The sequence below is a fragment of the Rhinatrema bivittatum genome, chromosome 1 (assembly GCF_901001135.1).
Source record: "Rhinatrema bivittatum chromosome 1, aRhiBiv1.1, whole genome shotgun sequence".
NCBI classification, from domain to species: Eukaryota; Metazoa; Chordata; class Amphibia; order Gymnophiona; family Rhinatrematidae; genus Rhinatrema; species Rhinatrema bivittatum.
In genome coordinates, this window is record NC_042615.1 from 806,083,453 (window position 1) to 806,109,379 (window position 25,927).

Genomic DNA, 25,927 nt, shown 5'->3' on the forward strand with positions numbered 1-25,927 from the left:
TGTATTTTTACCAACCGATTCTCCAAATGTATTAGTCCACTTTCTTTAAGATAATTGTTTTCTGCTCTTTCTTGAATCTCAAACTAGCATTTCACTTCCTACAGATTACCAACCAGTTATTCCTTATTAGTAAGAATGAAGTCTGGAAGAGTCTAACCATCACAAGAGGTTTCACCACCTTCTGTATCAGAAAATTCTCAGTACTCTGCCACATCTGTGTTGTCACTTGATTAACTTCCTGCCCAAGTCTGTTATCATTTGGAATAATGACACTAGGGGTAATGTTCAAAAAATCTTCTCTAATACTATATTAAGTCACACATCAAGAGAAGAACTATACTTTATATTATATAGTTTCAACACTTATTGTATACAATAAAAGTGTATAGCCAAATAAAAGTATAGTCACATATGTTGGAACATATGTTACTATACAATAAAAGTGTTGAAACTATATAATATAAAGTATAGTTCTTCTCAAGTCTGTTATCAAGCATCTACTTTACCAATTTATTGCAGCACCTGAAAACCTATCTTCACAAGGCCTTCCACTAGAATCCCAGTTCATAGCTCTTTCAATTCTGCAACCACCCCAAACCATTCCACACTTCCATGATCTTGTTTAATGCCCCCACAGTCTGCCTAGTGTGCATGGCTTTTGAGGTAGGAGTCTCTTTGCCCACAGCAAGACTTAACCTTTGATACGTACTCGGGAAAAGTAAGCACTTGCTTTTGTATTGACTTCATGAGAAATTTAGAGCAAATGGGTGAAGGTCAAAAATGACCTGAAAAATATGTATATTTGGAATACCTGGGACACCTGCGCATAAAGTTGTATGGTCTTACTGGGCTGCATCTCAGATATTCACATAACCTCCATCCACAATCATCAACAGGGGAAGAATAAAAGTAATTGGAGATTTAAAAAAAAAAAAAAAAAAAAAAACACTAAAAAGTCTAACAAAAGATAATTGTGTTTCAGGGCTTGCATATACTAGGTACTTTCAGCAACATCCTCAGTCACATTCTGTTCCTCTGATGAAATTTAACATAGGACCCATGTTCTATAAGAAGCTCCCTAATAAGCCCCAGCTTAGAACAGACTGATATGCAGCAAATAGAAAAACCAAAGCAATCTAGTTAAGATATTTATGTCAAAGAATATATATATTGTAAGCAATAGCACAACAGGATATCTACTAAAAGATTATCAGTGCATGCCTTGAGTACAGTACGAGGGCCAAAGTCAAAGCATTTTTTGTTAAGGCTAAAAATGGATACAGTAGCTTCTATTCTTTTTTTGGCTTTGTTCTAAAGTTCATATGTAATAAAGCTACCCTGACACTAGCAACATAGGATAAGATTCAATGATGCTGTCAGATAAATCACAGAAAGTGCTACATTAGAGTGTCATATACAGTAACCCCATAGGGTTAATATCCAGTTTAGCTGACTTTTCTTTGGGCAAGCTTATTGCTGCTTTAAGAATTGTGCGTTGGGTCAGCCCAAAGTCTCAATGACCGTGATATGCCCTGCCGTGCAGGAGATCCTGGGGTTGCTCCCTGAATCCAGCATCTGTGCCTCAGACTGGCTCGGATTGACGAATAGGTCAAACCTTTTATAAGAAAGGCCACACACAACATTTCAAATAACTGAGAGGGCCAAGGAAAATTCAAATAAACTCTCTCTCCTTATTTTTCCCTTCTTTGCTCCTTTATGGCTTCCATCTTTGGCTCAAATATCCCCCTCCCCCCGCTATCAGCTGCAGAGTGCAGCCGACAATATCTACTGCATGAAAAACTGAAGGTATATGTGCAGTTGGGGCCTGCCACTGCCTCTACTTGCCATGGTGACCTCTGAAAGGGGCTGGCCAAAAACAAAAGACCATTTGAGCTCTGCTTTACTTTTTCAACAGATCCTGTTGTAATAAGAGGCCTTTGGAAGCCTGCAATCAATACTTCAATCTCTCAGACCTGAGACAGGACCTCTTCTTTTAAATTTTATCTGCAATGTAAAAATGACTTTAAAAAAATATGTGTAAGCTTGAGAAGTGGGACTTTTATAGACTAATGATTATAAACTAACTGGCATATTCTCTCAAGGTATATGGTGCAGACCCTGTGTCATTGTATGAGCTCTTTTGAATTTAATAAAGCAGTTTCTGAACTAATGAGTGTTTGATCTATTTGAGTGAAATTCTTTGTTAGTCAGTGACTTCTGAAAGTCAGCGGAGGCGGCAGCAGAACCACTGTACGAATAGTGAGTGAGTGCATGCATATGGCTCCTTTAATGCCCCCCATGGTTGGAAATGGTTGGCTGCATTCTGCCATCATCGGCTTTCACTTTTCCCAACACCATTTACTCCTCAGCAACTTGCTATTTCTGCAGCCCTGGTGAGTCTGATGTGATCCACGGCCCAGAGTTGGGGGACCTTTGATACGGGTAAGTATTCACGGACTATGGAACACCTACCGATCAGACTCCGGGTGCATGCGCACCTCGACCGACGACTGTCACCGCAAACATTCAACGAGCAGAGTGTGCGGGGGAGAGGGGGGTTTAATAATGAGGGGAAAATTATAGCTCATCACATTTGAAGGCTCATAAGAACCATAGCACTAGCAGAAGACAATTTTGATTGAGCTGAAACAAAAAGAGCAGGAGAAAGTTGCCAGCCCTGTTCACATTTTTTTTAAAAAGATGCCATAAGAGAGGCAAGCAAGGTCACTATGCTGAATGCTGTTAATATAAAATACCTCTCCCTGTGGGGGTTATTATCCCACACTGCTGGAACAACATTATGGCCTTCCTGCCCTAAATAAAGCGTATAACACTGAAGTGACATCTAGATTATTTTTAGGTTGAATTTTTAGTTAACGCAGCTCTTTAACTCTTGTAAAATGCATTATGAATTGGACAAACTATCTAGAAAGTGCAGGCAGGCTTTTTTCCCCCTTCCCTTTGCAGTTCAGGAGCGAGAGAAAATGCTTGTTCAATTTGTATATTAAAAGCACAAGCATCTGTCCTACTGATGATATTCCAAGGGAAGCAAATTAGCATAAAATTTAATGATGTCAAATAAGTGGATGTGAAATAGGGACTGCGTAAAGACACTATTTTCAAGCTTGACAGAGACATCACTGTTTAAAAATGCAAATGAAACCATTATGTTCAATAATTATATGAAAATATGAACAGTTCAGCATGTTTTCCAGCCTTGATGGCGGTTAATGGGATGTATGCTTATGTAAATAACTACTATTAAAGCTAATGCTGAAAAAAAACCCCTAATAAATTCATACTAAAGCAACTGATTTAGTACGCTTTTAAACCCCAGCAGTGCTCACTTATTAGAAAGGAGTGCATTATTATGTTTAGAACTCATTACAGTTACAAGTCACTGCAACTCCATCAATTACCGCACGTTAATGAAAATGGGACACATGCAAAAAAATAAAAAAATGAAAATGATTGCTTCTCAGCAGTTTCCTTAAAAGACAAGATCTACGGGCATTACCTTGTACAGAACTCACCAGCAATATAATCTTTCTACTGTAAGCAAACTCCCCATGCTGACATCTGCGGCCAAGGACAAGCTAACTGATGCAAAATGCTGCCCCGTATTTGATCAAGTTGGGGAACAGCCCCGCTGATCGCGTACCACAAATTAGGCATGTGAACGTGGCACACATCTGATACGTGCATATGGAGAGACACAGTAAAGCTGCATTATGAAAATGCCTATAGAGAATACTACTTGTAAACAATGCCAAAAGCAACAGCTTAAAATTAAAGTATGCATGGCAGGTCCATGGTTTGGTCCAAGGAGTGCACGGTCTCAACAACATGGTAATGCAGTTGGAGCTTCAGGGTGAAAGAGGCAACAACTGCTTCTCCAGCAGAAGAGCACAGCCAATCAGTTTAGTCTCAGAGGACAATCTCCTTGCAGCCCTTGGTGAGAGAGGGAACTTAAGTTGCCAGGCATGGTAGGTGAAAGTAGGAGGATTTAAAAATGACAGCACATCAGGGAGAAAAGGTAATTGCTCACTGATAAGAGAAGTTCAAAGAGCCACACAGATGGATCAGAGGTCAATCATAGGACTCTGGCAATGCTAGGAACATTTTAGCACATCAGAAGTGGTTTCACACATTTCACTCAACCTGCTGCTCTTCACTTGCTTTTATAATTTAGGAAAGCAACAAACTTATACATCTGGCATAACTACTCCCAAGACAGGTGTATTGGTAGGGTATTTCACTGCTGTATTCATCAGAAAACAACTGCAGGGAACCAATTACATTCCTCCGATAGGAACCAGCTATAATGAATCACGCTGATGGGGCTATCAAGCTAAAGATTAGATTATCTTCAAATAAAAAAGGGGAAGGCAAGACGTGATCATCATCAACAGGCAAGAACACGAAAATACGTTTTTGGTGAGAAGCCTCAAGTTTATGTCATTCTGTTTTAAGTATAAAACATGGAGCACTAAGACAGGAAGACAATCTTTAAAACAAACAAAAGGACACTAAGAGTTGGGGTCTACTCTTTATATACAGTGAGCTTTGCAGTATGGGCAAGCCAAAAACTAGATCCCAAAGGGAGGCAGTATCTGGTGAATATTTGGATAGAGCTCAGTATTAAAGCATAGTTACTCTGTTCTAAGGAAGCAGATCCTAGGTTGCAAAGGAGCATGCAGCTTCTTTATGCAGACCAAGTCAAGTTTGGATATCAGTTTAGAGATCTTCCTAACATAAGGAAGGTAAGTTTGTGCTTTTTCTTCTTACTCTTTTATTAAGCTTGTTTTTTTAAGATGTATCTTCCAGACACTCTTAACTCCGAGTCATATCAAATTCCCGTTTTGATTAGTAGGGATTACTATAAAGAGAATCCAATCATCATTTTCCATAGACACTTTCCATCCATTGACTTTGATCTTTCCACCTCATCTATTTTATGCTTTTACTTTAAATTTAAAAGAAGGTAATCTTATTCCCAAACGAACTTTTTTTTTTTTTTTGCTATACTAATGCACGGTGCGTTCAGAATAAGATTGCTATTCTGCTTGATTTGTTTACTGAATGCGTAATTGATGTGCTACGTACTACAGAAACTTGGCTGCTATTTTCAGACGCTGTACTGTTAAATCAGTTGTGCCCCCATCCACGGTATAATTATCAACAGCAGCCCAGTGATGACATAAAGCGTGGTGAAGTGTTCATTATTTATAGACATGTTAATTTTTTTAATGAACAAGGGTGTGAATCTCTTTTGCTTACAGCTAATTCTTTGGGCTTGTGTGTCATCTATCACTCTGTTGGCACAGACAGATCTGAACCACTAATTTTAAAAGAAGCTTTGATAGCAATAAATGTCGCCCCTGAACAATCTCCTTTTTGCTGGCTATTTTAATCTACAGATTGATTTACTTTCTGTTCATAAAATGAGCACCTAATGACGTTGAGTCATTCAAAGTCAATTAGTCCAAGTGTATCCAGAATTTGAAACTCATTGACTCAGCAGATCTAGTTGAGTCTTGAAACCAGATCTGTATTGAAGTATTGGACCCAACTACCCCTCTAAAACCTTTTCTAACAGCAGAACTACTAAATACCATGGTTCTCCACAGACATGACGTGTCAAATACTCTCTGAGAAGACTTGAACATAAAGAGAGCAGAAAACTAAGCTTCCCTCTGACAACGTGGCTTAATGTTCTATGATGAAAACTTACAGGCACCTTGTGGATACAACAAGGAAAGCAGAATTGCTTACCTGTAACAGGTATTCTCCGAGGACAGTAGGATGTCAGTCCTCACATATGGGTAACATAATTGGAAGGAACCCCGGCACAGAAAACTTATGTCAAAGTTTCTAGAACTTTGACTGGGTCTCTCTAATCATGTTCGACATGCATTATACCATGCTTCCATGCTGGGTCCCCCTCAGTCTTGCAGGAACATAAAACTGAGGAACAAAAAATTAAAATAAGAACAAAACCCACAAAGTGGAAATCCAACTCCACGGGGTGGCGAGCGGGTTTTGTGAAGACTGACATCTTGCTATCCTCGGAGAACACCTGGTACAGGTAAGCAACTCTGCATTCTCAGAGGACAAGCAGGATGGCAGTCCTCATAAAGGGTGAATCCCAGCTACAGGTTGCCTCCTGACATAAAAGAGGATCAACAAAACACCAAAATAAGTGCCAATGGACACAACAAGTTTTGCTGGTAACAAGGAGGGAACTGCCTGAACAAAAAGAACGAGCCATAGGCAGGAACAGAGTTGGGTTCTATATCTCAAACAAGTTCCGAAGGACAGATTAGCCAAACCTACTGTTGCGTCAGCCATCCCTATCCAAACAATAAAGAGATGTGAACGAGTAGATAGAACTCCACGTCATAGCTCTGCAGATCTCCTCCATGGGGACTGCTCGCAAGTGGGCCAATATCGCTATCAAGGCTCTCTCTTACAGAGCCATGGCCCCCAAGATGCCATCCCACCAGGGCATAACAGAAGGAGATGCAGTCTGCTAGCCAACTAGAAAGCATCTGCTTGGCAATGGCGATCCCCAACCTGTTCTGATCAAAAGAATTTGGGTGGACTGTCTATGGGCTTCTTTCCAATCCAAACAGAAGGCTAAGGTGTCTTTGCAGTTCAAACTGTGCAGGGCTCTTTTGACTTGGTGCAAATGGAGCCTGGGAAAAAATATTGGCAAGACGATGGACTGGATAACATGGAAATCAGACACCACCTTATGCAGGAACTTAAGGTATGTGCACAAGGCCATCTTATTGCGGAAAAACAATATAAGGTGGATAAGTCCCTAAGACCTGGAGATCACTGACCGCCACCAAAAATAAGACCTTCCAAGTCAGGTACTTCAGGTAACAGAAGCACAAAGGCTTGAAGGGAGCATTCATCTGCTGAGCTAAAACCACATTGAGATCCTAAGACACAGCAGGAGACCTTAGAGAAAGCTTCAATTGAAGCAGACGTTGCATGAACCGTACAACTATAGGCTTACCTTCTACATCATGGTGATATGTGCTAATCGCACTGAGATGAATCAGTCTCCGAAATGTGTAGAAGATAGTGAAGCAGTTTTTGTGTTCAGCAGGAGAAGGGATCTAGGGCTTCTACTCACACTACACAGAAAACCTCCTCCACTTCAGTACATAAGACTTTCTAGAGGAAGGCCATCTGGAAGCTACCAGGACCCGATACACATCTTCTGAGAGAGCGAGTGGTTGCAGGATCAGCCTCTCAACATCCAGGATGTGAGTGACAAGGCTTGGAGGTTGGGATGCCACAACCTGCCTCGATCCTGGATGATAAGATCTGGGGGAAGTCCCCGGCCTGATCAGTTTCCTGATAGACAACTCCCGAAGGAATGGAAACCAGACCAGTCTCAGCCAATGGGGGGCTATGTAAATCCTAGTCCCCTTGTCCTCACGAAGATTCAATAAAGTCTTTGTCACCAGTGGCGTTGGAGGATATACTCACAGGAGGCCCTTGCCCCAATGACTAGCAAAGGCATCTGAATCTGGTTTGTCGTGTGACCTGTACAAGGAACAGAACTGAGGAGCCTTTCCCCATAGGTGGAAGGATCAGGGAATAGGCTGGGGAGCTTGATTTAGGTACTGGCTGGGAAGTAGATACCGACTGAGAGCTGGATTTAGGTACAGGCTGGAAGCTGGATCTAGGCACTGGCAGGGAACTAGATTCAGACACAGGCTGGAAGCTGGGTCCAGATACTGGCTCAAAGCTGGACCCAAGTATTTAATTATTTAGTTAAGCTTGCTTATATACCGCTTATAAGATATACAGGACGGTTTACAATAAAATATTCATAAACCATATTAAATTAATAATAAAAACATTTACCATTTATTTATTATTTTATTTATTTAAAAACTTTTATATACCGGTATTAGTATGCATACATCATACCGGTTTACAATGTAACTTTAAAGGCAGAAATTACAATGAACAGGGAGGGCGAACAAGGAGGAGTATACAAAGAGCAGGAGGTGGAGGAATTAAAGCAATAAATAAAAACTGCAACGGACTATTTACAGGAATATACAAGGCGTAGGCAAGATACTTGCGGAAGTCAGTGTACTTAATCAGGGTAGGCTTGTCGGAAGAGCCATGTTTTAAGTTTTTTTCTGAACTTGGCGTAACATGGCTCTAGCCTGAGAGTGGTAGGGAGGGCGTTCCATTGTTTAGGGCCTGCAATGGATAGTGCACGGTCCCTAGTAGAGGAGAGGTGGGCTTTTTTCAAAGGGGGAATGGAGAGGGTGCCTTTGTTGACAGTGCGAGTGGGTCGTTCAGTGCGTATAGGACGAAAGGGTTCATCCAACCAATTGGAATTGTGCGAGTGGATGGACTTGTGCACTATGGTTAGAATTTTGAAGAGAATTCGGGATGCGATGGGGAGCCAGTGGAGTTCTTTGAGTATAGGGGTAATGTGATCAGCTTTCCTTGAGTTGGTGATGACCCTGGCGATGGCATTCTGGAGCATTTGTAAGGGCTTGGTGGTGGAGGAGGGTAGGCCGAGGAAGAGGGCATTACAGTAGTCCAGCTTAGAGGACAGGGTGGCTTGGATGACGGTGCGGAAGGCATGATAGTGGAGGAGGGGTCTGAGTTTCTTCAGGATGTGAAGCTTGAAGAAACCTTCTTTGAGGATGGAGTTGATCTGTTTTTTGAGATTGAGTTGTTGATCTATGATAACCCCAAGGTCTCTTACTGTGGGTTGGGGTGTTATGACGTTGAAAGCTGGATCGTTGGAGATCGGTGGTTTGGGAGGGAGGTGAGGAGAGGTGAGGTGAGGTTTTGGAGGAGTTTAGAGCGAGGTGGATGTTGGTGAGGAAGTCATTTATGTTGGCAAGACATGTGTTCCAGAAGGCAAGGGCATCTGAGAGAGAGTTGTGAATGGGAATGACGATTTGAACGTCATCTGCATAGAGGTAGAATTTGAGGCCGAGGTCTGTGAGGAGCTGACATAGAGGTGTGAGATAAATGTTGAAAAGGGTGGAGGAGAGGGAGGAGCCTTGTGGGACACCTTGAGACAAGGGGTAGAGTGTGGAGTTGGTGTTTCCTATCTTGACGGAGAACTTTCTGTTAGATAAGTAGGATTTAAACCATAGTAGGGCTAGGCCTGAGATGCCTATTTCAGATAGCCGGTTGATGAGGAGGTTGTGGTTGATGGTATCAAAGGCAGCTGAGATGTCGAGTAGGGCGAGGAGGTAACAGTTGCCTCGGTCCATGCCTATGAGTAAGTGGTCCGTGAGGGAGAGCAGGAGGGTTTCTGTATTGAGGTATTTACAGAAGCCGTATTGGGCTGGATGCAGAATGTTGTTGCTTTCTAGATATTCTGTAAGTTGGATGTTTACAATCTTTTCCATAATTTCCATAAACTTTAACAGCCAAACACATAGCAGACAATTATAAAATAAAAATAAAATGAACCACACAATTATGAAATAAACTATCTCTGCCTAAAAAAAACCTTAAAACATTGATAGACCATTTCTGTCATCAGCTCTCAATCTGGCTCCTAACATTAAGTCACTGAATGCCTGCTGGAATAATCAGATTTTAAGCCCTTTCTAAATAATTCTTTTTTATCTGTTACAAGCCTCCACTCTTCTGGCATCATATTCCACAATATTGGGCCTGCTACAGAAATGGCTTTTTCCCTTACTTCTCCCAGGTGTGCTTGTTGAACTAAGGGGACAGTTAAAAGGCCTTTATTCACAGATCACAAATTGCATGCCGGAGTATGTACTAAGCCACGATACATCACTGTCATGGATTAGTGTCAGTACTTTGTACTATACTCTGTACCTTATCAGTAGCCAGTGTAAATTAAATAAAAATGGTGTTATGTGATCATATTTTTATGTGTCAGTCAAAAATCTTGCTGCCAAATTTTGCAGTAATTGAAGAGATCTGATGATCTTTAAAGGAACTTCTAAAAACAGTGAATTGCAGTAGTCCAACCCTCAACAATCATCTGAAACACAAATCTAAAATCTTCGGGCTCCAAACATGTTTTTAACCTTCTCAAAAAGTCTTAATTTAAAATACCCAGCCTTCATTAAATTACGAACATGTTTCATAGACAATCGTGAATCAATTGCAACCCCAAAATCCCACACCACCCACTGAATTTCAATCTCTTGCTTTTCAAACTAAAAAATTGGGAGATCTTCTGTTACATCTCGTCTCGAGGTAAGGATTATTTCTGATGTTTTTAATGTTTAGGGAAAGTCTATTATGACTGGGAGCTGGATTCAGGTACTGACAGGGAACTGGGTTCAGGCACTAACTGGAACCAAAGGCAATGCTTGAAACAAAGGCAAAGCCAGGGAAACAGACAAGGGACTGAAGACAAGCAAACAAGGGCTTGAAGAGAGGGCAAGGCCTGGTCTAGGGCCAGACAAGTATAGGATTGTATAAGGACAAGACTAGGACATGGCACAGTAAACCAGAAAACCCAACAAGGCACTAAACTGGGCAAGGTAATCCTAGTAGGCACCTAGGCCTCAAGGTAGGACAGGTAGGCCCAGAAGGCCAGGAGAGCCTAGAAGGCTTCAGAGCAAGGCAGAAATTCAAGGTAGGCTGCAGAGAAAGGCAGGAGGCCAAGGTAGGCCACAAGGCAAAGTACAGTAGCAAGACAAGGCTGGCCAAGTCAAGGAGCCAAGGTGACTCTATGAAGAGGCAAGGAAGGACCTGACAAGCTGGGTTAAATAGGGCTGGAACTACGTCAGGTGATCAGCGAGGAGGTGGCTAAGGCAGCTGTGAGAAAGGCTGGCTGAAGACTTCTGCCAGTTGAGAGGTTGCATAGCAGGCAATGCCATGACACAGGGAGGCTGTATAGCAGGCAGAGCCATGACAATCTGATCGTGTGTGACAGACAAGTGCAGATTACAACCTATTCTGGGATATCTTATTGTTCTTCAGTGGGAAATAAAAGTTGGTAACATACCATAATTAAAATTATAAATATGATTTCATGTTTGGAGATTCAGAGGAAAGTAAAAATGCATGTGGAGGGACAGAATACAGATAAAGTGAAACAGAAGATAGAGGATTAGCAGTAGCTGCCACTGAACAAGAGAAAAAAAGCTAGGAAAAATAGGGATATACTAGGGCCTGTACACATAAGAACATGCCATACTGGGTCAGACCAAGGGTCCATCAAGCCCAGCATCCTGTTTCCAACAGTGGCCAATCCAGGCCATAAGAACCTGGCAAATACCCAAAAACTAAGTCTATTCCATGTTACCGTTGCTAGTAATAGCAGTGGCTATTTTCTAAGTCACCTTAATTAATAGCAGGTAATGGACTTCTCATCCAAGAACTTATCCAATCCTTTTTTAAACACAGCTATACTAACTGCACTAACAACATCCTCTGGCATCAAATTCCAGAGTTTAATTGTGCGTTGAGTAAAAAAGAATTTTCTCCGATCAGTTTTAAATGTGCCACATGCTAACTTCATGGAGTGCCCCCTAGTCTTTCTACTATCCAAAAGAGTAAATAACCACATCTATCCGTTCTAGACCTCTCATGATTTTAAACACCTCTATCATATCCCCCCTCAGCCGTCTCTTCTCCAAGCTGAACAGCCCTAACCTCTTCAGCCTTTCCTCACGCATTTCCAGCATAGCTCTCTGCTTCAACGGCAGGGGAAAAGAAAAACAACCAATAAGGGCTGTATAACATAGTTTGGGTAAAACAAATAAGCATGGGTGTTTCTATGTTCCATACCCCTCATCATTTTGGTAGCCCTTCTCTGTACCTTCTCCATCACAATTATATCTTTTTTGAGATGCGGCGACCAGAATTGTACACAGTATTCAAGGTGCGGTCTCACCATGGAGCGATACAGAGGCATTATGACATTTTCCGTTTTAGTCACCATTCCCTTCCTAATAATTCCCAACATTCTGCTTGCTTCGCTTGGTAACCCCACTGATGGACTCTGTTGAGGACCATGAGGGGAGGAGGGAATGTTCCCTTTTCCCTTACACTCTCCACTTTGTCCATGCCTCCATATTCTCCCCATTCCTCTTCTGCCATCTCATACCCTCTAGTTTCTTCCCTTCCCCTCACCCCCCCAACTGCCGTCTCTTTCTTCCCTCCCCTATCTCACCCTACTCCTCTCCCACTCTTTTCATCTCATCTCCTCTATCCCTTTCCTTCACTCAGCCCCCTCATGTCTTCCTTCCAACCTTCTCTTCACTCACCCCTCCCATCTCCCTCCCACCCCTTTTCACCCTTATTCATCTTTCTTTACCACTCACCCTCCTCCCTTTCTTTCCCTTCTCACTCACCCATCTCCTCTCATACCCCACGTCTTCCCCTCTTCACTCACCCCTTCCCGTCTTCCCTCTCTTCTCTTTTCACTCAACCCTTCCGACCTTGGATCTCATCTTTCTGCCACTGACAGGTCCCTGAAAACCCCCCCTGCCTTTCTATCACCACTGTCATACCTCTTTCCTCTTCTACTGCTGAGGCCTGGGCAACCTGACCAGCCATTTGGAAACTGCCACGAGGCTGATTCCACTGCCTGAAATCTCCTGCAGTGGCGGACCTGCCCAACCCTGAAGTTTCAGGTGAGTAGTGCTATGACTGCTCATGCACAGACACTGGGATGCTCACATGTCGCCCCTCACAATTTTATAACAGAGAGAGAATTATATGGCATGCCATCGATAAACATCTGAGTTAGGATATATATGACACTTTGAGTTGTAAAAGCGTACGCAGTGGACAATAATGGCCTCAACCTACAGCTTCAGGCTGTTTAATCAGTCAGGTTACCTGCTAATTAGGGTAAGGCCCTAAATCGCACCCTTCCCCCGGCAGCCCTCCACGCCGAACACGAGGCACCGCTCACAGCCAACCCGAGGCTCCACCTTCAGCCCTCTTCCGGGCCGGCAGCCAATCGAGACGCCCGCAGCCCCGCAGCGACGCCAATAGCAGCAGGGCCAGGAGCCCTTTAAAACTCACGCGGCGACGCGATCCTGCCTCTCTCTCCAGCTGCTGCATCGGGACCGGAGCGTGCGAGGCCTGCGCAGCCGGCGCCGAGACCCACCGGGGTAAGGCCCTAAATCGCACCCTTCCCCCGGCAGCCCTCCACGCCGAACACGAGGCAACCGCTCACAGCCAACCCGAGGCTCCACCTTCAGCCCTCTTCCGGGCCGGCAGCCAATCGAGACGCCCGCAGCCCCGCAGCGACGCCAATAGCAGCAGGGCCAGGAGCCCTTTAAAACTCACGCGGCGACGCGATCCTGCCTCTCTCTCCAGCTGCTGCATCGGGACCGGAGCGTGCGAGGCCTGCGCAGCCGGCGCCGAGACCCACCGGGGTAAGGCCCTAAATCGCACCCTTCCCCCGGCAGCCCTCCACGCCGAACACGAGGCACCGCTCACAGCCAACCCGAGGCTCCACCTTCAGCCCTCTTCCGGGCCGGCAGCCAATCGAGACGCCCGCAGCCCCGCAGCGACGCCAATAGCAGCAGGGCCAGGAGCCCTTTAAAACTCACGCGGCGACGCGATCCTGCCTCTCTCTCCAGCTGCTGCATCGGGACCGGAGCGTGCGAGGCCTGCGCAGCCGGCGCCGAGACCCACCGGGGTAAGGCCCTAAATCGCACCCTTCCCCCGGCAGCCCTCCACGCCGAACACGAGGCACCGCTCACAGCCAACCCGAGGCTCCACCTTCAGCCCTCTTCCGGGCCGGCAGCCAATCGAGACGCCCGCAGCCCCGCAGCGACGCCAATAGCAGCAGGGCCAGGAGCCCTGTAAAACTCACGCGGCGACGCGATCCTGCCTCTCTCTCCAGCTGCTGCATCGGGACCGGAGCGTGCGAGGCCTGCGCAGCCGGCGCCGAGACCCACCGGGGTAAGGCCCTAAATCGCACCCTTCCCCCGGCAGCCCTCCACGCCGAACACGAGGCACCGCTCACAGCCAACCCGAGGCTCCACCTTCAGCCCTCTTCCGGGCCGGCAGCCAATCGAGACGCCCGCAGCCCCGCAGCGACGCCAATAGCAGCAGGGCCAGGAGCCCTTTAAAACTCACGCGGCGACGCGATCCTGCCTCTCTCTCCAGCTGCTGCATCGGGACCGGAGCGTGCGAGGCCTGCGCAGCCGGCGCCGAGACCCACCGGGGTAAGGCCCTAAATCGCACCCTTCCCCCGGCAGCCCTCCACGCCGAACACGAGGCACCGCTCACAGCCAACCCGAGGCTCCACCTTCAGCCCTCTTCCGGGCCGGCAGCCAATCGAGACGCCCGCAGCCCCGCAGCGACGCCAATAGCAGCAGGGCCAGGAGCCCTTTAAAACTCAAGCAGCGACTAGGCGTCGCACGCCGTGCGTCGCACGCCTAAGGAGCGCGACAAAGGGGCCTGCCCCTTTGTCTCGCCCCTTCGTCTCAGCCCCAAGGAAGCCACAATCCTTGTCCACAGATGACACTATAACGTACACAAATGCCAACGGCTTACGTACACAAATGCCAACGGCTATGGACAAACGGATTTTTCGGACCGGATAAAGCCATCACGCACCAACCCCTGCCAATCACCTCAACCAATCCATTCCAGTCACAATACAGCACCTTTACTAACCCCCAGCGTCCATCAAAACAAATCAGCATTCAACCCAGCCCTCACAGCATCCATCCCAGCGGTTCCAGCATCCACTCCAGCAGTTCCAGCATCCACTCCAGCAGTTCCAGCATCCACTCCAGCAGTTCCAGCATCCATTCCAGCATCCACTCCAGTAGTTCCAGCATTCACTCCAACCCTCAAAGCATCCATTCCATTCTAACAGTTCCAGCATCAATCCTAGCAGATTCTGAACGTACCCAGTTACAGACGTACCCCTATTCATAACCCTAGCAAATCAGCATACAATGATACACAGCTACTCCATCCCCATACTCAAGAGAAAACCCAGAAATAACTCTCCACCAGACCCCATTCAGACACCCAGACAACAAAGACTCATCAACATCATGACATCTCCCATTACACAACTTCTAGGCCTCTCATTATTCACCCTAACCTTATTCAATGCACAGTCACTTTCCAAAAAAATGCACCTTCTCAATGATTACCTTATTGACAACAACCCTGACATATGTGCAATAACAGAAACCTGGTTAAAACCCACTGACATATCATTAATAAACCAGCTTCCAACACAATCTTTCGACCTTTTCTCAATACCTAGACCGAAAAAGAAAGGAGGAGGAATTCTACTTGCAGCAAAAAAACAATTGGGCATAACCCTACAACTATCATACTCCACTTCAAAACTAGAATGCTCCATATTCAAATCTCAACATCTACAAATATTCCTCATTTACGCCACACCAGGAACTCTAGAGGCTAACCCCTCCCCTCTAATAGAGATGATAGCTAAACACTTAAATTCAGACAAACCAACCATCATATTGGGAGACTTCAACATTCACGTGGACTCCATCCCGCAACCCACTAACTGCGAAACCTTCCTCACCTCCCTCAGTCACCTTGGATTCACACAAATAATCAGCCGGCCCACTCACAAAGCAGGTCATACATTAGACCTCATATTTATCAACGAGAGCTGGTCCATCCATACCAATCCCACCTGCACGCCAATCCCCTGGTCAGACCACCAGATCATAGACACAACCCTCAAAATGAAAAACACACCACCTCCAAACATCTCCAAAACCATCATTCATTTCAGGAAACCATGCTCACTGGAGTTACTCACCGAACAATGCTCTAAAGATCTCAAACAAATAGACCTCTCAGACGCCAACACAGCCACCACTTCATGGATCAAACTCACGAACAAAATAGCGGACCAACTCTGCCCAACCTCCTCAAAAGTAATTCAACCGGCACGAGACAACAGAAAACCGTGGTTCACTCCGGAACTCAAAGCCCTAAAACAAAAACTACGAAACAAAGAACAAAGCTGGAGAAACAACCCTTCACCCACATCCAGACTGGACTACAAAGCCACCCTCAACACCTACAGAAACGCCATACACAAAACAAAAAAGGACTTCTATGCAAAAAGAATTCATAACTTCATCTTCGACTCTAAAGCTCTATTCTCTTACGTGTCATCTCTCACCAAACCAATGCCACCTTCCATTCCAGACCAACTAGCGCTCAGCAAAGCCAACGAATTAGCCACTTACTTCAAGACAAAAATCTCAAACCTTACTAGCTCCCTTACAACCCATCAAACTCTTCCAACACCTCATAGCACATACCTACCCACGCTGAATTCTAGACTAGAGTCATTCGAGCCCACATCAGCCATGGAGATTGAAAATTTACTTAAAAAAATTAAACCATCTGCACATCCCTCGGACCCACTCCCTACTAATCTGCTCACCGCCATCCCTAGCACCGTCGCAAAACCTATTGCAGAAATCATCAATACCTCTCTAGCCATGGGCACAGTTCCTAATCAACTAAAACTTGCAATCCTCAAACCCCTACTGAAAAAACCAACTGCATCACCCACGGACCCAGCCAACTTCAGACCCATTGCAAACCTGCCCCTGATCTCCAAACTGATGGAAAAAGCCGTAAATAAACAACTTTCCGAATATCTCGAGGAGCACAACATTCTTTCCCCTGCACAATATGGTTTTCGTAAATCACTAAGCACAGAGGCTCTTTTGCTTTCTCTCACAGATAATTTACTTTTGAACCTGGAGAAAAAACAGTCATTCTTACTGGTCCTGTTAGACCTATCTTCAGCGTTCGACACAGTAAATCACTCACAACTACTAGAACAATTATCAAACATAGGAATCAAAGGCACAGCTCTCAGTTGGTTCAAATCGTTCCTATCAAACAGGTTTTACAAGGTCAGAATTAACAACAAGGAATCTGACCCCATCCTATCAGACCAAGGTGTACCACAAGGCTCATCCCTCTCTCCCACCCTGTTCAACATTTACCTCCTCCCCCTCTGCCATCTCCTATCACAACTCAAGCTTACTCATTACCTCTATGCAGATGACATCCAGATCCTCATCCCCATCACAGAATCAATTCAAAAAACCTTCGCCTACTGGGAGAATTGTCTTCAACCAATTAAACATCTACTCTCCAGCCTGAACCTGATTCTAAACTCCAGCAAAACAGAGTTGCTACTGATTTCTCACAAACCGAACACCCACGCACCCAGCCTGGCACAAAACATGGAGCTCTCTGCAGACGTCAGGAATCTAGGAGCATGGCTTGACAACCAACTTAACCTAAAAAAATTCATTAACACAACCACCAGGGATTGCTTCTTTAAACTACAGGTCCTAAAGAAGCTAAAGCCACTCCTTCACTTCAATGACTTTCGCCTCGTTCTTCAATCCATTATTTTTTCGAAACTTGATTACTGCAACTCAATCTTACTTGGCCTCCCCTCTAACAGCATCAAACCCCTACAGATGGTACAAAATGCCGCAGCCAGAATCCTAACTAACACTAATAGAAGAGACCATATTACCCCCATCTTGAGCTACCTCCACTGGCTACCCATCAAACAGAGAATCCTATATAAAACCTTAACCATCATTCACAAAGCAATCCATAACGCCGCACCTATATCTCTACAAATTCAACTTCAGCCACACTTATCTTCCAGACCCATCAGAAGCGCCTACAAAGGCACATTAGTCGCAGCTCCTGCCAAATCAACACTAAGAAAAAGAGCACTCTCCACTGCAGGACCACACCAATGGAATGCGCTCCCACCAGACCTACGACTCGAACCAATCTACCAGAATTCAAAAAAAGGTTAAAAACCTGGCTCTTCAGGCAAGCATTCCAATTCCCAGAGTGTAACTAAGCACCTCCTCCTGTCTTTCAGATCCAACCATTGTAGGGTGTCACGAATAGCTTGACACTTAACTTCTTACACGTACTTGCTTATTCGCAATACCTATTTAACATTTAACTATTTAAAATTGCCTACTTAACAGTCATTTAACAGAGGACATATTATATAACCGTTGCAGTCGATATACGCTACTAAAGTCCATTGTAAAAAGGGGAACACACACATACTATTCAAAACACGAACAAGGTTATTTATTATTTGTTAAATATTATTGATATTTCACTGTTCCTTGTAATAATGTTCATTGGTTGATTGTTATTGTTCAATGTTCTATGTAAAAAACCCTGGTCTAACCTCCCAGACCAGGGCAACCTTTTTGTTACTTGTAAACCGGATTGATTTGTATTGCATACAGGAATTCCGGTATATAAAAATTAAAAATAAATAAATAAATAAATAAATAATTATATATATATTCATAACATTACATATGCACACATTTTATTGAGGATTTCATTTTCAGAAAGTAAACAAGAAAGACAGATGACAATTTTCAAAACTTCCAGAGCGTTAGCTGTGTTAATCTGTAGTCCAAAAATGATAGAGGCTGGTGGCACCCAATAGACTAGCAGATTTATTGAGGCATAAGCTTTTGAGTGATACTCTTGTCCTGGAAAACCTATAAATAAATGAATGTTAGTCTAATGTTAGTCCCATGCCAGGTCTATGGCAAACTTATTTAGAAAAAGGAAGGTAAGAGTATATGTTTAAAATGACCTGCCTTCTCTCCAGCGCTAATCTTAAAACTGTCCCTTCCTTGGATGGCGGCTGGGAAATGAACCTTGGCCCAGTATTTCACAGAAAATAACTCCAGCATAGTTTGAGGTTAAATTATTCCTCTGCATAGCAGCCAGCTGAATTTCTTCTATCAATATTAATGCCACTGTATTACACAAATTCTTCATTTTGCTCCCTACTGCGGCATTTTCATTAACTTTTTGAGGGCTTCAGTCAGGGAAAAAAAAAATACAGAAATAATAAAAGCAGATGCAGACGAGGGGTTTCTCAGGGAAGGCAGCACGAGACGAGTCATGCAAACACTTCTGTAAGCGAAACACTGTCACTCAGACTGACAGCCCTCTTCTGTTTTGGAGATACAGTTGTTCAGTTTTAGAAGTTGTTTTTTTTTTTTTATTATAAAAATCACTTTGTGAAAGCAAGATGCTAGAATTGCATATTATATGCATGCTACCCGTAGGGCTCTGTTTTCTAAGAATTTTTATTAATTCTCCCGTTACTTCTTGGCAAAAATCAGATTAACAGAACCGTAGATGCTGGAAGATAAGGACCAGTTGACCTTCCCTGTCTGTGTGAGCATATCAGAGCCTTGCCTCCTCTGTGTGGAAGCTTGATGAAGACATAAGAACATAAGAAATTGCATGCTGGGTCAGACCAAGGGTCCATCAAGCCCAGCATCCTGTTTCCAACAGAGGTCAAAACCAGGCCACAAGAACCTGGCAATTACCCAAACACTAAGAAGATCCCGTGCTACTGATGCAATTAATAGCAGTGGCTATTCCCTAAGTAAAATTGATTAATAGCCGTTAATGGACTTCTCCTCCAAGAACTTATCCAAACCTTTTTTGAACCCAGCTACACTAACTGCATTAACCACATCCTCTAGCAACAAATTTCAGAGCTTAACTGTGCATTGAGTGAAAAAGAATTTTCTCCGATTAGTCTTAAATGTGCTACTTGCTAACTTCATGGAATGCCCCCTAGTCCTTCTATTATTGGAAAGCGTAAACAACCGAGTCACATCTGTGCATATTTGCTTTTGTCTTCTCCCCTTCTGGCCCCTCAAATGTGCTATATGATTGACCAAACATGGTTCTAGAGCTTGACCAATTCCCAGGACTGCTTCACCCCACCTTACCTCCCCGTACCCCTGCACTGTTTGGAACAAAACTGCTGGCAAGATATTCCTCTCAATAAAGAAGTATTTTTCCCTATTTCCTCTGAGCCTTCCTCCCTCCATCTTTGTATCATGAACCCTCACCCATAATATTGTACCCAGTTCTGGAGGTCATAATTGTGAAAGGATATAGACAGGCTATAAGTGATACAGGGAAAGGCTACCAAAATGTCACAAGGTCTAGACTAAAAGCCATGAGACTTAGTGAAGAGAAAAGACAAGGGGATAAAAGAACCACTGAATTATCTCTATGGTAGAAATCAGGCACAAGCAGCAAATATTTTTCAGATGAAGGAATGTTCCAGAACAAGGAGAGCACAGTATGAGGCTGACATGGTGGTAGGCTCTGGAGCAATATCAGAATATATAGTACATCTTCACAGAAAGGGCTGAGGATGCATAAAATAGACTTTCAGTAAAGTTGTTTGAGACAAAAACAGTAACAGATGGGTCTAAATGGTCCTTATCTGTTGTCATGATCTATAACAGTGGTAGAAACAGGGTTGGGAGGATGCAGTATTGCAAGCAAGGGAGATGTGCTAAAGATGAAACAAAGGCCAGAGAAAGGAAGCGATATTGTAGGCCACAGGGCAGCTGGGCTGATACCAGTGGGATCTAAGTCCCCAGAAACCAACTTGTTCAGTGCTGGCAGGTTGGCGCTGATGGCCAGCTACTGTCCAGTAAGACAACGGAGATGAAGAAGGCCAGATCTTCAGGCAGCAGCCTTACTAGTTTTGGTAACTGTTTTTAGACAACTACAAAGCTTGGTGGTAAGCCATACAGGGGCAGGGTATTGGATTAAGTGTGGACTTTTGTATTCTCATCCACATTGGATGGTAGAGAACCAGTAAGTAAAACAGCAACTGACTTGGATAAGAAATGATAACCCCTAACAAGCAATCAAGCTTCTACAACTTGCAGAGGCACAGGTGCTTGCAATGTGGACAGGAATTACTAGACTGCCCAGATGGGTCGAGTCTGCTTTTCTGCTGGTCAACTACAATGCCGTCCAACCGTTGAGGAGTCTATGTAAGCAAAGCAGGAAGATGCGGGGGGGGGGGGGGGGAACAATAAACTCATTTTCAGTATAATAAATAATAACAATCTTTAACAAACTGCAGAAAACTGCAGAAAATGTTTTACAACAAAGTCTTCTCAGCCCTGCTATGTCTAAGAAAGAGCCGAAAACAGGAAACCTCACACGCACACAGAACAAAACTATTCCAGATTCTAAGCAGATTTGTTTTTAGTTTATAGGCCACCTTCCCATAACCATTTCGCTCAAGACGAATTCACAAAATATTCAAAGATACCACCCAAGACGGGGGTGGTTCTCCCTTGGGATGCAGGAGACATTGTTGTGAAGTGCCTGACTCTTCAATCTCCTAATAAAACAAAACGTGGTTACAACAAACAGAAGTCGCACGTGTCCCTTGCCCCAGCCAATAATTCTTGTAAAATAGTTCACGGCACTTAAGATCTTTTTTTTTTTTTTTTTTTTAATGACCTCCACAGCTTCGTTGTTTCTGAGCTGTGAAATGCTCTGACCCTAATGAACTCTATCCGAGTTACAATTTCAAAGAATATGTACCTCACAGTGAAAGCTACAAGAAATTCAGAAACAAAATTATGATGCTACATCCCTTTTGCACAGAGGCTGTCAAGTTAAATGGCTCAGGTGAAAACATGTCACGCTACTCTGCTTGCCTGCACGATAAAAAAAAAAAAAAAAAGTCAAAAAAAGCTTTGGGAAGGAAAGGAGAGGGAGGGGACACAGTACGACTCCTGAATCCAAATAATCTATTTGGTGTTAACATAAAAATTTCTGCTTACATGAATTGCCTTTACCAAGTACCTATTCACCCGATTCCACTTTTCACTATACACACCACTTCTGATGCATAAATTCTCTCGACACGGTTCTTGATTAACAAGCATGAATTGGAGATTTTAGTTGACAAGTGTCTATTTCACAGTGAAATAACATCACAGAAACAGCTGGGTGGCAGTTTCAAGCTCAGATGAGCCAGCAGCCCATGCTGATAAGTCATCTCTCTGATTGCCTTTGAAAGGCGGCCCATGCAGATTTATTCCTTGCTATAAATTAGAACAATTATTTCTCAGTAATTCACATTTCTTGTTTCAAACAGCGAAGCTGACTGTGCGATTGGTTTTGCAAGAAATAACTCTTTCCAAAGGATATCTTCCCTTTCTGTTACGATGAGTTCGTTCTGCTCCTCCAGCTGCCTGATCTTCTTCTCAAACGACTCCTGTTCGGCTTTCAGACGCTCCTCTGTCACTTCCTTTTCCTCACTCACCCTGAAAAAAGATGGAACAAATCAAGAGGAATACATCTGATGGTTCAGCATGAACCGATGTCACCTTTCAACTAACCAAAGTGTCCTGGCAGAGAGCAGCGCTTAGAAAACAAGAGTCTTTTTCACTGGACATGCACTGCACAGCAAGCATTTTATCAACTGTGCAGAGAAGCATAAGCCTAGGAAGCAGGTTGGATCAAGACAATATCAGAGCTTGGAAAAGAACGTGACCATAGCCATCATGGCTTTCTACTCACTGACAACAGGCTGCTAACGATTCTGGATTCTGACCTGTGCTTAACAACATTAGGAGGCATGCATACAGTCTTTGAAAGTAGAAAAGGCACAATACGGAGGGAACGAAAAGCTCCTCTATCACTTAAGCATCAAGGAACCTCTCTCTCCCCAGACTCTAACCAAATTGATCTCCTTGGACTTGGCTCCTGTTTAAATGCAGGGGTCCATATTAAGCTGGACCCCAATGTGCTTAATTTCCAGTAGATTACATAGCAGACAACCACCTATGAAAAATGGTGCTATGCCATTGCACTGTGGCCCTCCTAACTGCAGTGCGTAGACAGGGCTGGCTTTTCTCTTTTCTCCCCAGAAGTTTCCCTGAGTTCCAAAACACTGCAAAAACTTTCCTTCTTTGTACCATGATTCTCCAACAGTTCAGTTAGCAGCAAGGCAAATTCAGTCATCTGTTGACCTGAAGAGTATATATATTGCCTCCTGACAGCTTTCCTGAAGGTACAACAACCTACATTTAAGGCAATGCTCTTTTCAAACGAATTTCACAGATGCATTTAAGAAGTAGTGCGAGTGCTATGCTAAGTCCACTTAGATACACAGAAAGAAAAGGTCAACAAACAAGCTGTAGGCAATACCTTTTTATTGGACTAACTTAATACATTTGTGATTAGCTTTCAAGGGCTATGCTCCCTTCAGTAGGTCAGTACAAAATGAGCTCATTTGGCACTCACCTGATGAAGGGAGCACAGCTCTCTAAAGCTAGTCAAAAATATATTAAGTTAGTCCAATAAAACAGTATTGCCTACAGCTTGTTTGTTGACCTTTTCTTTCTACAGAAGCCTTTGAATACAAAACAAGCTATTACAAATAAAATGAGTATCTAGATACCACAACACGTCTAACTTTGCAGGAAGAGTACAAAGGTTCTCCATGATTTTCTTTTTATATTTTACTTCAGTTCATTCCTTTGCTGTTCCTTTCAAAATTATCTCAGAAAAAAGCAGGTTTGCTTACCTGTAAAATGGTTCTCTTTAGACAACAGGCTGAATTAGCCATGACTCGTGGGAGACTTCATCCGATGGCCCCAAATGGATTCATCTCTCATAGCCCAGCAAAACTTTACTGAGCAGGTGCAGGAATGCGCACATTTTGTCTCATAAGCCCCTCAGTTTTTTGCAAAGCTTAAGCTTTAGTGAGGGTAGTCAACAACTCCAGAGAGGCGAGCTGGTGATAAGCATGGCTAAAGTAAGCTAACTTGCTTCCTCCATCAACAAGCAGGGATGAATTAGCCATGACTTCTGGGGAATCCCAAGCTGAGCGTTGCAACTCAGCCCCACCAGTGGAAAATGGACTTCAGGATACATCTGCATGCCCAAAGCTTCATGTTGCCCAGACAGCACTGGGGCATGAAGCTGTGCACAGATGACCAAGACATAGTTTTGCAAATGTACTGGAAGTGGCCCTGAGGTGAACCACTGAAGCCATCTGAAATCTGTAAGCCAGCCAGTGCATAACAGTGTGCAATACAGTCTGTTAGTCAAATTAAACAGAGTCCTCTTGGCTACTGCCACTCCCAATCTTTTGGGATCAAAGGATAAAAACAGTTGAGAGGGTTTACAATGAAGTCAAATGCTTCTCAGATAATACGCTAAGGCTCTCTTACAGTCCAAAGGGTGAAAAACCTTATTCCCCTTATGTGCACGTGGTCTTGGAAAGAAGGTGGGTAGCCCAACAGTTTGGTTAATGGGAAAAGACAATACCACGTTAGGAATTAACTTAGGGTGAGTACATAGAAGTACCGTGTCATGGAAGAACTGAAGATATGGTGAACAGGCTACCTGTGCTTGCAATTCACTGACTCTTCCAGCAGAACACAACTTTCCTACTGAGAAACTTCACATTTGCCAACTCCAGAGGTACAAAGGAAGACTTCATGAGCTGAGCTAGTACCACTGGAGGATTACTAACCAGAGGCCTGGGGTGCCAAAGCCCTTTCATGAACTTAGAGACCAAACAGTGGAAAGAGATTAGAGCTCCTTCCACCAGCTGCTGTTATGCAGCAACTCACTAATTATCCAGCTAATTAGCAAGTATTTGAATACTGAGCCACTTAACTAGCTAGATTTGGCCGGATAAGTCACTATCTAGCTAAAATCTGGCTGAATAAAAAAAAATAAAAAGAGGCATTCCAGGGTGAGGTAAAGTTCTCCAGCTAACTTAGCAGATTTTCAATTAGAACCAGTTAAGTTAGCCGCATAACTTTAAATCTGCTTTAGAGCAGGTGTAAACTCTTCCAGTCTTGTGTGGCCGGATAACCTGCCAGATAACAGGATATCGTCACAAGATATTTGGTTCAGTGGCACTGTAAAGCAAAAAGAAAAAAAGAGCCTGAGGCCTGATTCCCATCTCCCTCCACAATATGTCTTAAATGGCCCTGCCAAGCCCAGCAGCCCCCAACCCTCCAAGCCCCAACCGAAGACTTAAAAATACATTTTCTGGGGTCGCAAATCAGCCCCCATCCTTGCTCCTCAGTTTTGTTTTGTCTAAGGCTCCAGAAAATCCCTGCTGGAAGCAAGGCATCTCTTACCCACTCCTAGCACTGTTCTTACGACAGAAGTACTGGAAGCATGAAGCAGGTTAGTGGAGAAGGGGAGGGGAAGCATTTAAAAGCAAAATGGGGGAGGGGGTATATGCTGTTCTCACTGCTTGGGGGTCATCCCTTTTCCGGACACTGATGTTAAAAGCTTTGGCTAATTTGTCCAGGAACTTGGAGTAGCAACGATCTTCAGGAGGAAAGGTATACGGAGGCAAATCAGCCAAGGGATCTGACAGAATTCCCAAGAATCCTCTCCTCTAGCCCCAACCAAGGGGAGATGCTAAGTCATGCCCCTGATGATGATGGCAATGAAGGAAGAGACCTCCACTGCCTCGGAGGGGACGAAGTCTGGCTGGATCGAAGCACCCTCCTTATTCTCTGACTCGATAAACCCTACTTTGTTTACTGGGGGCTTAGGCCTACGGCTGGTAACTCCCATGGCGAAGCGCACCCTGATATCAGACCGGGTGGGGCTCCATTAAATGGAAACACTTCCTTCATCTTGAACAGGAGCAGCAAAACAATTCTTCACAAATTCTGTTAACTGTTCATAAGAACTGCCATACTGGGTCAGTCCATCAAGCCCAGTATCCTGTTACTGCTATCACAAGTACCAGGCAGGATCCCAAACAGAGAGAGTTCATGATGCTTGTGCTCACGGATAAGCAGTGGCTTTCACCACTGAAAGCCACTGCTTTTTTTCACCTGATTAATAATTTATGGACTTTTCCTCCAGGAATTTGTCCAAACCTATTTTAAACTCAACTATGATAACTGCGCCTTTACCACATCCTATATGGCAATGAATTCCAGAGCTTAACTGTGCATTGACTGAAAAAAAGGATTGACAAGTTTATTAACTCCTTCAAAAACATGAATCAGATTGATGAGGCAAGACATCCCTTGGGTAAATTCATGTTGGTTGT

At 44.0% G+C, this 25,927-nt stretch overlaps 1 protein-coding gene across 5 annotated transcripts in view; it reads right to left on the bottom strand.

The window, feature by feature from the left end:
* KIAA1328 (KIAA1328 ortholog) overlaps positions 1 to 25,927 on the bottom strand; it is a 689,482-nt gene that overhangs the window by 582,851 nt on the left and 80,704 nt on the right. For all 5 annotated transcript variants that reach the window (XM_029581051.1, XM_029581069.1, XM_029581077.1 and 2 more), the window contains one exon: positions 22,039 to 22,154. In XM_029581051.1, the coding sequence (XP_029436911.1) occupies positions 22,039 to 22,154 (116 nt within the window). The remainder of the gene's footprint in view (positions 1 to 22,038; positions 22,155 to 25,927) is intronic.